At 44.0% G+C, this 12,368-nt stretch overlaps 1 protein-coding gene across 26 annotated transcripts in view; it reads right to left on the bottom strand.

The window, feature by feature from the left end:
- Positions 1 to 164: 164 nt before the first annotated feature.
- The window catches only part of LOC111243171 (uncharacterized), a 59,528-nt gene continuing 47,324 nt past the window's right edge, over positions 165 to 12,368 (bottom strand). For 23 of the 26 annotated variants that reach the window (XM_022788336.2, XM_022788342.2, XM_086983260.1 and 20 more), the window contains 5 exons: positions 5,544 to 5,937; positions 4,260 to 4,479; positions 3,829 to 4,096; positions 3,199 to 3,560; positions 165 to 2,848 (listed from right to left, as the gene is read on the bottom strand). In XM_022788336.2, the coding sequence (XP_022644071.1) occupies positions 2,570 to 2,848; positions 3,199 to 3,560; positions 3,829 to 4,096; positions 4,260 to 4,479; positions 5,544 to 5,722 (1,308 nt within the window). In that variant the 5' untranslated portion in view covers positions 5,723 to 5,937 and the 3' untranslated portion in view covers positions 165 to 2,569. Of the gene's footprint in view, positions 2,849 to 3,198; positions 3,561 to 3,828; positions 4,097 to 4,259; positions 4,480 to 5,543; positions 5,938 to 6,149; positions 6,196 to 8,665; positions 8,909 to 12,368 lie in introns of those variants that run through there. The other 3 variants (XM_022788347.2, XM_022788349.2, XM_086983297.1) reach the window with 3 other exon arrangements.

Genomic DNA, 12,368 nt, shown 5'->3' with positions numbered 1-12,368 from the left:
AATCAGTACGGTACAATGCAGTATCCTTAAACTACGACATTTTGCCTAATACATGAAACGAAATTATTCCTATCCCCGCGGAATAAATCCCTGACCAGTGTAACCATTGGTCAGGGATTTCTTCCCTGGATTCAGGACCATATAACAGTGAATACAAAAATTACTGAATTTTACTATATATATATATATATATATATATATATAAAAATATATATGTATATATATATATATATATATATATATATTGTATTTCACTTTATTATTAGTGATAATTGCATCTTCAGCTTCGCTCACCCGAACTCGAAACGCGTTTAATGGTCCGTGTGTTTGACTTTAACGATTTGTTTATATTCGTCGATTTTATGATCTTATTGTATGTTTTTTTGCACTTTTCGTCGATTTTTCGCTCGTTCTTTCTGTCCACGTTATCGTTCACTCACTCTCGTTTTCCGGCTACAGTAATAGAATAACGTTAACACAACAGCTATAGAATCGTACTCACAGTCTTGCGACGACGGCCGCCCCTACTTTATGGCCGTACCGTAGAAGCAGCAGCAGCTTCACAAACACTGCTAACTTCAGGTTCGCCTCGATATTTCCTTCGTACATATGAACGACCTATTCCGGTTCAAGCTATTACTGCAGCCGTCTCTACTATTGACGGTAAAGGTTACGTTCAGCCCGTGTTCCCTGCTGGCGACTGCGCAGTTAGCTAGGAATTTTGAAATAGTGTTTCTTTGTCCTTCCTTTGTTATTAATAGTATTTTAAAGTTCCAACTATCCTTTTTAGTCCCGTTATTCGTCAGCTGGAGTGTGACAGAAAGGCAATACGGTTTACAGCACTTGGTCTTAACTATTGGCATTGTGATTGCGTTACTACTTCGACCTATTAAACTGACCAAAGATAAAATAGCTTAGTAAGGGAGTCAGCAATTCGGACGGCAGCGTATCCAGCGTACGTAATTGATGTTCACAATTCGATTTTATCTTCAAATAGTTGGTCTAGCGGAACGATATCAAAGATCCAAATCATCAATCTCGTATTTACCTATATAGGAATAGGCTATCGTTGCTCAAAGGTTAATAAACGTAGCATAGTTTAACGCCAGCATAATTTAACGCTCTGATTTTTTCTGCATTTCTGAGTGAGTGGTGAAAAAATCGCTACCTATTTCCTAATTACCGTCACTCTCACCGTCTTAATAACAATCACATCGTACGGATGGCTAGAATACTGTTAATGTAGCTTGGCGGCTCGAAAGGTGCATGGCCTTTAAACATTTAGGGCAAACAGGCATCGACACATCATTCCGCAGCGGTCTCTTAGTGGTTCCAAGAGATGATCATTGCAACGTTATGCCGAAATGGTTCTGAAATGCGTTCATCGGATCGATGTCGATGCGATCCCGTTGTAAGGCACCGCCAGCTCGTGGTGATAGAGTGAACTAGAGGCCGATATGCTTGCGGCAGCGGCGCTGAGCCGCATCGGCACAAATATACGAACTTTCATAGTGTTACTCAGTAAGTAGAAAGGCGAACATCCATGACCATTTGCTCTGGTCCTTAATTCAATGAATGTGGTATTCTAAAGACGGTCGGTGCTTATTTCCGGTCCGCTCCCCCTGTCTTTTTTGTCATTGCTTCGCTCTCTCGGTTATCTGTTTGTTCGTCGACGAATGGTATTATCATTTGTATTAGTAGCGTGACTGATTCGAATTAGCCTATGTATTTAATATAATTACTTTACAGCGTGTGGGTACCACCCGGTAACTACAGGAGCGTATGGTTATATATTTTTTCCAGAATAGTAATAACTGGAGTGCACCAGGCACCTTTGAACATTATTTATTGTTGACTAAATCGAGATACAAAGCAGAGTGCCATCATCATCATCGTCGATCTGATCGACATTTTCGGCAGCTCCAGCAGGAGCAGCAGCAGCATCATCGACTTCACTGACATGATCATCATTAATTACACCTTTTTCTTCATAGCCATTTTGCTTCCGACCGATTGACCGACCAGCTTTGCCCTATCTGGTTCATCCTAATTTCCTAATGAACGGAGTTCCGTACGCAAGCCGTTGTTAAAACTTGATTCGCTCTGCAGCAGCTCAATCCGTTATACTTTAACGCTCAACAATGGCGCAGACTAGCTCACCAAAATATAGCAAAGCCATATAGTGGATTATACGATGCTAGCTATGTAATTCTCTGTGCAGTGTGTAGATGCAAATGACTGCTTCGGTTTTCCTGTGCATTTGCGTGCGCGTGTGTCTGTCTGCATGTATATGGGTAAGGTGTGTGTGTGTGTGTGTGTGTGTGTGTGTGTGTCTCTGTCTGCATGTATATGGGTGTGTGTGTGTGTGTCTCTGTCTGCATGTATATGGGTGTGTGTGTGTGTCTCTGTCGGCATGTATATGGGTGTGTGTGTGTGTGTTTTTTTATGTGTGTACTTTTACCCTTTGCGCCCATAAGGATACGTGGTCTCATTTTTTGTGTTTTTCTGAGCTACTAATTGCTGTCGCTGTTCGTTTTCATCGGAGCTGGGACGAAGGTGGTTCTGGTGACTAATGGTGGTCTTTCGCCGTCAATGCGGGCACCCCGTCCCGTCCAATCACCAGTCGCAATCCACCCTCTAGTTCCGACTCATGTTCAATGCCCACACCCGAATCAGGACCGCTGCTGAGCGTACCCCCCAGGGGTAATGGTGAAGGGCACAATACGACCCCACCACCGCTACCAACCGGAGATGGGGACAACTTGCTAGAGAGGATCAGCTGATTAATGAGAACATCAGGGTCGACTCTGGTTGAGTCCATTTTTGTGTTGCCCCGTTCTTCCACAACCTGGAAAATGGGAATAAAGAGAGTCAAAGGATGAGATAAAAGCTATTTAAACGATCTAAAGGAGTCAGAGCTTTATTCTAGCTATGAATCCAGGAGCAAAGGCGAACGAAAACAGAACTTATGATAGAAAACCGGGAAGCACTGAGTGTCTCTAGTGATCTGCTACCCGTTTACACTCTAGAGCAGCATCAAAACAACGGTATAATTTCTTCCAGTTTATTTCGTCAGTGCTCTGTTTAACCTTGATGCCGTTTAAGGACTCGTAGACCTAGTGACACGAATCAATGCCAAACGTAGGAAACGTAGAATAAGTAAAAGAAAATGTATACTCACACGCTATAGCTACTTACATTAAGAGGGTTCTTGTGACTGCTACGCTTCGAGCCTTTAAGGGAACCGCTGGCGCTGTCACAGTGGCTGGATCCCGAACTGTGAATGCGCAGGTGCTGATTCGAGTCTCCGCTGCCTTGACGCTGGTGAAGATTGCCGCCCTGACCTGCAGGACAGGCCCCGCCAGCTGAAACGGCGCAGCCGCATTCGGCAGCAGTCGGAAGACCAGCTCCCGACTCGCAACATGACGTGACAGCAGTTCCACTACCTGCAAGGCTCAATGTGCCCGCCAGCGAGCAACTGTCCAACCGCTCAAGGAGCGGGTATTGGGATGACGGAGGCGGTGTTTCCGCGCTACTTCCTCCACTGCTACAACCATCTGCTAGAGAATTGAAGAGTGCATTTCAAGTTACAAGTTGTTTCCTAATTCAATTTATCCAGTTTCTTATCATGCTGCGGGATCATAGTTTTATTTTAAAAACAATACAACATGATATTAATAATATAATGTTTCATTGTTAATAATCAGTGATATGAGAATTCTTCTGCAACGAAAAGGGTTTTACATAATACAGTGATATTCCAAGCTAAACCTAGCAGATTTTCTTGAAGAAAATGACTAATGGAGACATGCAGTTAACTCAACTTACTAGGGTTGGTTTGCCGGCGAGGCAGGCTGCTGTAATCGACGTCAGACGATGGTGGGGCGAGAAGTGTCCTGCTGGCCTGCAGCGGTGACGAATCGGGCGACGGACTACCCCCGTCCTGCGGGGGCTGGCCGCCACCTTTACCGGCGGAAGCGCTACTGCTCGTATGGATGCCATCTCCTTCGCCCGCAGCTGTACGGCTTGGCGTCTTGAAACACGGGTCACCGCACACTAGCGTCATATTCACCGTTACCCGCAGGATCGAATTATCCTGTAAAACACACAGACACACACATAAACATATCAAAGAACAGTTTTTTGGCACTAGCGTCTCCTCGGTGAATGTATTCGATAATTGGCTATACATATATACACTTTTTACAAACTGAGAAACAATTTTCATTAATAAGACGTGCGCCAAATGTTTGCTGTACCTGTCGGTGGTTTGTGCGATAGCCTTCAAGCAAGAACCTCTGAGTCGTGGCGCCTTGACCCGCAAAGCTAGCTAAGTTGAGGTCCACAAAGCCGAGCTTATGGCAGCTTTTGCCTCCCTGCGCCTCGCGGCGGATGGACACGCGGCAGTGGCACGCGTCCAGCACGCCCGTCGCCGCATTCGCCGTCATTTTGCTTTGAAATGAAAACGTTTTGTGCCATCTGCCTCCAGAGAACAGAGAGCGAGAAGGTGGAAAAAGGACCATAAGTTAGTTGGTCCTGCTTGCTTTCCGAGCAGTAACTACGCTACTGCTGGTAGGCGGTTACGTTAGGTTGATGATAGCAATACCAATAGATCCAATCATTTCTGTTACAACTAACGCTGTTGCACTTCAAACGTCAATATTGCGAAGTACTCTTCGTTTCGACATGCATAATCTTATGAGACCCCTACGAATATCTGTAAAGACAACACTATTATTGTTTTTAAAGCTTATAGGCAGGTTCTAGATAAAGCTGGCAGCACATAAGAGGTTATCGAAAGACGGCTTAAACGAAAAAAAAGCAATCTCTTGTTTGATTAAATTGCACAGCCCCTTCCAACAATCCGAAGGATACGGGTGGCTGAAACACAAAGAGTGAAAAATCCTCTTAAGCGTCACGTGCAATAGGCAATCGCCTCAGACAAGTGACGTGGCGGCCACGGTAATGGTCCCGACAAACTCGCTTAACGGCAGCTGTAGCTTCAGTAACAAACAATTTTCACAGTCGGTAAAGCTGAAGGGTAATTATGTGAGGAGGCCGGCACTACTTGTCTAAGTGCGTACAAGAAATTGCTAAAAATTCCCCTGCTTTCGGACAATCCAAGGCCGTGCTGACAGGACTCAAAAGGCACCACTGGCCTTTCGCCGGTTTTGCCAATATCCAATTAATGGAACAACAGGCCGTAAGACTCTCCCGCTTTGAGCAAGCGGCCTTTAACGGCCTGTCCCCCCCCTCCCCACCCAAAGAAGCTTGGTTGAATCGTGAGATTTACTTTATACACATGGCCATGCTACGTTGGACCCTAAGTTCGACGCCTACTTCCCTACCCCTTTTGCCTTTAGAGGATCTGCATATTCGCATCATCGATGTCGTAGATGAAACAAGCTCACCTACCTTTTTTCGCATTACTTTCTTGTACAGAAGGCATACGAAGGCTCTTAGCAGAAAAACCGATAATGATGATGATAATAATAATAGTAATAATGACAGATTAGAAAGGAAGAACGTTAGTTACTACTAACCTTACGGAATGGTCGGAAACCTCGAGTCTCGGACTTTCCTCGGTAAATGTGCCTCCTTCGAGGAGGCGCAGCTTGGCGAAAAGAATGGCATTGACGTATGGCACAGCCGTCAACTCTTCGATGGTGCAATCGACCAAAAAACGGTACTTCTTTTTCTTAAGCAACATTCCGATACTCATCGTGAGAGCCGCGCAAGCGGAATCTTCGTAGTCCTGATGTCGCTATAGGGATTTGGACACTGCTGTCTTTGTAAAGGTTCTTTGTTAAGCTGTCGTTCCACTCTTGAACTGGGGGAAAGAGGCTGCAGCCGGGAAGGGCGGTGTTCAACGACGCCTCTAGGTAGCATCACGTCAGTGCTGCCCCGACCAGCAGCCAGAAGGCAGCCAAAATTTACCTGTAACAGGAAATAAGGACAGGCCATTAAACGAGAGGTCAACAATGGGTAAGAAAAACATTTAACTTACCCGACCTACCCTCGCTTGGATTACACTGCTAGCCCGAACGTGGTTTAATATTACGGACAAAAGCAAGTACTATACCCCGACTAGCACTGAGGCATTAATGAAGGTCATAATTAACGTTGGATACGTCTGGTCCGATAATTACCATAGGAGAAATCCCAGCTGACGCTAAGCAAATTCAACATGTGTATCTGAAACAATTTATCAGGATTCAGCAATGATTAAGTATAAACAAGAATAAGATTTTTGTCCTAAAACCGTGAACAGTTTGTAGAGCGTCATTAACACGAACAGTTACCTGTTGCCTAATTTAAATTAAATATGTGTCATTTTAAGCTTTTTACAAAGATAAGTAGAATAGGCTCAGAATAAATCTGGGTACCCAATATAATAATTTAATACAACAATAAGAATGCCACCGATGCATCTATCTTGTGCACACGATGTCACTGATTTATTCAAAGACCCGTTAAATAATCGTTGGTGTGCAATGCACCATGAGGTTCTACTGAATGACCTAAATATGCCTGAAATGACTTCGGCAAGTCCGGGCACTTGGATCAATCTTGCAAGGCCAAAGGGCAGCAGCGAAAGACTTGGCTTAGCGGAGACATTTGGGAGCTTCGTGAATAATTGACCTTACATATCAAGATGTGCTTGGAAAGCCTTACGAGATTTCTGTACTTGCCTCTTGCAATTACTTATTTAAGTTCGTCCTAGTTCTATCAAATAGTCCCATCAGAAATCGGTAGCCTACAAAACCGAGGCACGAGCTACAAACCTCGAATACTCGATACTAACAAGAATTTAGTCTTCGACTTCTCGATCGACATAAAACAAGGCTAGTAATTGTAAAGATGTCATCAAAACTTCTTCTACTACTTACGGCTTGAAGACAAGGGACCATTTTCAAGCCGATATAAATCCTTCGTTCGATTCAACGGATTTTTACTATGACACATGTCATAACTGCGTGCACTTAGTACGAACCGGATTTTCACAATATCTTCATTATTAACAAGTGTATGTGCGTCCATAGATTACACGACGTCGGCCCGATTGTAAAACCCGCTCCGACGTACCTATCTCAAACGAGATTAGTTCCGCGGAAGATGCTTGCGTGCCCTATACGGTGGTTCCCGTCGAATATTTACTGCTTCCTGGTCATATTTACTTCGAGCGTTTCAGGCATTGCCGCCAATAGTATTTGTAAGATCGTAATAGACCCAGCAGGCGAACCGACAACCTTCCACGCCCTAATATACCATGAATGTGAATCGGTGCGGCCCGTCTACCGAATATCACAGCGGCCTCGACGGTACTATGAATGAAGATGACCTAACATTTCAGAGGCGGTTAGATCAGTGGATAATATTCCGACAACGTGCGAGTCTCTCATCTGTACAGCGCGATACTGAACGTCCCATACATATATATATATATATATATATATATATATATATGGGCGCAGTAAACGTTTCCCTTCTGAATCGGACTAGTTACGCCAGCCAAGGCCTGATAGCACTATTCAACAGAAGCGACAAGCGCAGCCGGGTCGCGCGCATATACTTACACACCCATGGCCTACGGAGCTCTTCATATGCTGCATCTAAATTCACCGACCGCATGTTTATTGAGTATAAAAAACCGACCCAAAACAAAGTGCATGAACGTAACTTTGCGTAATGAGCAATCGCTCCATAGACAGGCCGCTTTTCCGTACCCTTCGCATTGGGGGAAGTCGGAACAGAAGCATTGCGTGACTTCGGTCAAGCGCCTACATTTCAAATCGTCGTCGATTTGTGTTTGGAGACGTTTGGTTCCGATGCAAGGATAGTTGCAAACGCTTACCAGATTTACAGTTAGCGCCAAGCGTACCGACACAGATGATGGTAGCTGGTACTAGCTCGAGCAATGGTGCGAGAATCGCATCTACCCGCGACTAGTGATTACTTGGCACTAAAGATTCACTTCAACCACACAACAGTCGAAATCTGTTGCTCTGGCGAAACAGTCGCCAGACGCTCTATGCTCATTGTCCAGCGCACGGCGTTCTTTTGCGTCAAAGATGATCGTTGATAGTTGTTCCTAATAAATCTCTAATACCTTGTCGAATCCACTGGGAGAGCTATATACTATCGCTCTTATGGAGATTACTTCTAGGCCAATGCGTAAGAAATAGGATTTTTGTTATTTGTTTGTAGCCTTTTCTTTGTTAAGTACTAATTAAGTTCTCATCATGTGAAACAACTGTTATTATTAAATTACAATTGCGTACTATAGTTTGTACACAAGGTGACCCGATAAACATGCAGTCACAATGCGACACGGTTACTCATCATAATGAAATGTGAGTAAGAACGTCTTAAGTGTTACTTCTACCAAGTAGTGCATATATATATATTCCTTGCACCGTAAAATCATAACAGCTGGATTATAATCTGAAGGATTGGCACGGTAGTACGCTCTTTTTTTACTTTTAGTATCCATGTCATGATGTAGAATCAAAAAAATCCTAGCTCACTTTCTGAAAGAAAATAGCTCGGGTTATCTTATAATGTCTTCTCAGTCCAATACCTATTCGCAGGCAATTCTAAACTAGAACAAAGTTTTAATGTAATAGCTCACGTTCAAATGAGACATTCCAAACGGCTCACTCACCAGTGAAGTAGGTTGTAATGCGGTAGGCGTTGAACCTCTTTCATATCTAGGTTTTCCTTAAAAATAACAACTACGCGCTAAGCCGGCTGATCGGCGCCCTGCAGCGTTCCTGTCAACTCCGATGACAGGATTTGCGTTTCCAGAAAAAAAGTTCTTTAAACACACGCTAACGCCTTGATTGAAAGGCAACGGTACCGGGAGCAACGTTTAAATGGGTTTACCTAAAACACTCATCGCACACATCTGAAGGACAAATATCTTTTTATAGTTTCTACGACTGCGGGCTTATTTGCGTCGAAAACTTTTGCCGACTTCTAACAAAAGTCTCTAAGCTGAGCTATACTCACGTGCCATGCGAAAACGGAACAGATAGTTCAAGTGTATGGTGCATAAAGCGGACAACGCGAGCTCCACGTTGCTCCATTCTGGGGCATAGACCAAAAGGAGGAGGTTTCTCGAGATGCGTGCACGATATTGTTAGAGGTCTTCAACCTTTTGCGCTGCAATTGCTATTAACAGCGTTAAGTAACTAGATGACAGGTCTGTTATCCGTGTGCAGCTATTGTGTCATAAGTATCTAATGCACTAGCATATGGTACGCCAGCGTGCAACATACAGACAACAATGTGGAGAGAGCGGAATGAATGCACGTCAACAAAAATCACTTGCTTTTTTATACCGATAGGGTAGAGCGTGTCGCGGTTTATAGCGAATTGAACGGTAAAGGATACGGCACAACGTACGATATCAATGATATTTCAATAATCCGAGTTACGAGTACGTATACATTCGAAAATTATTCTCAACTGAATGATTTGCGCGAAGCTACGCTTTTCGTTTCTTGACGGTTTGTCAATAAAAACAATTCCTTAGAACGATAGCGACAATGTGTGCGAAAATTAATAATGGCTCACTTAGGTAACGCTATCACCGATTTCTGCATACCTACAAAGGGCACACAGGATAACTTTTTCCACTGTCTCCATAGGATGGGTGCCTGTTGAAAAATTCGACTTTCGCTAGATTCATACTAGCTTAGAGTAGAGACCTAAGCAAGCGTATGCAAATGATCCTATTGTTAGATGACGCTAATTTAGCGGCATTTTAGAAGTATATATATTCTGATTGGGTCTTTGTCCAGCATTGTTTAACGTGTAGCCATCGAAGCGTATCATGGCACGTTGTTATCTGTTTCAGCTTGTCAATTTCGCGCTATCTTCTGATACGCACTAAATAATCAGTGTACACAGAACCCGTATGTGTTCTTATCTTTTTTGAGAGATGTAAAAACGACGTAGCCGAACTGTAAATGTGTTCTAGTCCACGTAAGCTAGGGTTATCGACGTGTCATTTGTATAAGAAAAGCCATGAAGTGTCGCAGTGGATTACTTATAGAGCAGAGTAATTGAAAGAGCTTTTTGTAGCACTATAATATTAACGGCTCTTTATAAAGCGTATTCCTTCTGTGCTCAAGTCAAGAGGGTTTTCACTGCGTGGAAACACCTACTTTTTAATTGCATAAAAACCAGCGGCTGACAAAGCCTCGAAGAAGGCTTTTTCTCATTTCCCATTCCATTGATGTGCACAAGTACCTACTTCTAAGCTAAATTGTGGGAAGTGGCAATTTACATTCGACTTTAGCAGTTCTTCGTTGCAGGACTTGTTCTTGTTTCTGGACGTACGATTCCCCACATTATCTCCTATGTGTGCTCGCGTTCACAGAGGTCTTCCTCTGAGCTTCGACTGCAGCTTTCAGCTAAAATCCCACCAGTCGAACTTTCTGAAGACACTTAATACTAGTAGGGTCGCACTACTCGTTGCACCTATGATGAAGCTACAAGTACTGCAATTGCCTTTGGCAGTCATAGGCCGCTTGGCCGCTTTGTCAGCCGATCTTATTGCAGTTGAGATGCACTAGAATCTCTCTTTTTAACACTGCTAGGATGCGACGCGCAGCGGTAACGTAACAGCAGGCGGGGATCGGTCCTTCTGCTTAGCCGGAACAGGTTGAACCTGATCCTACTCCAGCACGTCTTTCTTACCTAGGTCAGCTTTGCCCCTCGTCGCTTTGTCACCGCGTAAGGAACGGTTAGGTTGCCGAAATGTCGGTATGCCATTGGCTTCCGTTAAAGTGCTACGTATACAAGCGATTCCTGTTACCACAGCGAAGTGCTTTGCAACCGTTTTCTTCGTACTAACAATATTACGGACAGCCAACTCCAAACTAGCACACTGGCCATTACCAGGTTTCTCGCTGGTCACAAGTAACTAGCAAACGTATGCTATGTCTTTTATCGAATAATAACTGCGACCACTGTCCTTACTAAAAGGTGATTGCTACTTGGCACGAAACCTTACCCTAATATAAATCATGTATTGCCACCGTACAGAAAGTACATAGTGGGAAAATTCACCCCAGTGTCCCGAGTTCAGTGGTAATAGTTTACCTCAAATGTCGCATGAGCGTTTTCTCGTCAGTACGGCGTCAGGTAGCATAAATAACCCGTATCTGGCGTTACACATTTATCGCTATCTAAATCCGTCTGTCTAAAGCGCGCACTGACTGACCACTCGCTACCCGTGCGACCAATTTACGAGTAACAAAACACTAATCTGTTCTATTGCTATACATGGTGATCTCAGATGTTAGTACCTATCATGCAACATTATCATCGTTCGGGGACCACTTCTGAAATATTCGCGTCTGCGCCGCAAATGGCACTCGTTGTCACAGCAGCTGCTGTTACCGTTGCTGCCGATGGAGTGACGTTGGATTTTATGGCTAGGGTAGGCGGTCGGGCAAGCGCCCGCTGGAAAGCAGCGGCCCCCGCCGATTTTATAGGCGCCTCGTAAATGTCAAGTTTGTCGTAGTGCAATTCAGAACAGCTCATTAGCGATACGAGAACGAACGCGGAACTTGCCGCGGACTTGGTAACTCCTCTCAAAGAGCAGTTAGATCATTCCCTGTTAGCGCCACCTTGTCGACTAGCTGCATCAATAGCACCTATCAACCTACCTTGATATCAAACATTTGCGCAGCATATGTTTGTATCTGACAGTAACAATATGCAGGAATCGGTACGCGCGACAGCCATTTGTCTATCCTAATTGCACACGTACATACACACAAATTCACATAGACAAACTCATAGATCATCACAGCGTGTGATGGCAGTCCATATCACACCAACAAAAACCGTCATCCAGAAAGATGGATCGGGACCGCGCATGACAAGACAGCCCTACTATACCTAGGTTAGATTCCAGATGACCGGGAAACACAATCGAGATATAAGCATTATCGATAGGATAACTGCATTTAGTGCTAACAAAAATCAACGAAACCATTATTAACAATAATTTATTTGTCAATAACGTCGGTTATTCAAATGCTCCGAGACACAGTTAAACAAATGTTCACACAGCACAACTGTTCTCCGATAGCCTATGTAGGCTTGCTCCATATATACACATGTATAGGCGCTTGTCGTCGAAAAGGCGCCTCGGTTCGAATATCGTTTGGAGCAAAAGGGTCCAGGAACCAAATTGAAAAAGGTGTAGTTAAGGCTTTCGAAACTGAATAAGCTTTATTGCTTATGAAGTGCCTACTCTACTAAAATTATTCGATCTCAATTTTCGAAAGGCTGCTGTAGGCATTTTGAAATTCCAGGCTATATGACCGGTCCGTAATGCGCGAAAATGG

This window comes from Varroa destructor, unplaced genomic scaffold, assembly GCF_002443255.2.
Source record: "Varroa destructor unplaced genomic scaffold, Vdes_3.0 BEIS01000001.1, whole genome shotgun sequence".
Taxonomy (NCBI): domain Eukaryota; kingdom Metazoa; phylum Arthropoda; class Arachnida; order Mesostigmata; family Varroidae; genus Varroa; species Varroa destructor.
This window is presented reverse-complemented; position numbering and strand designations above follow the sequence as displayed.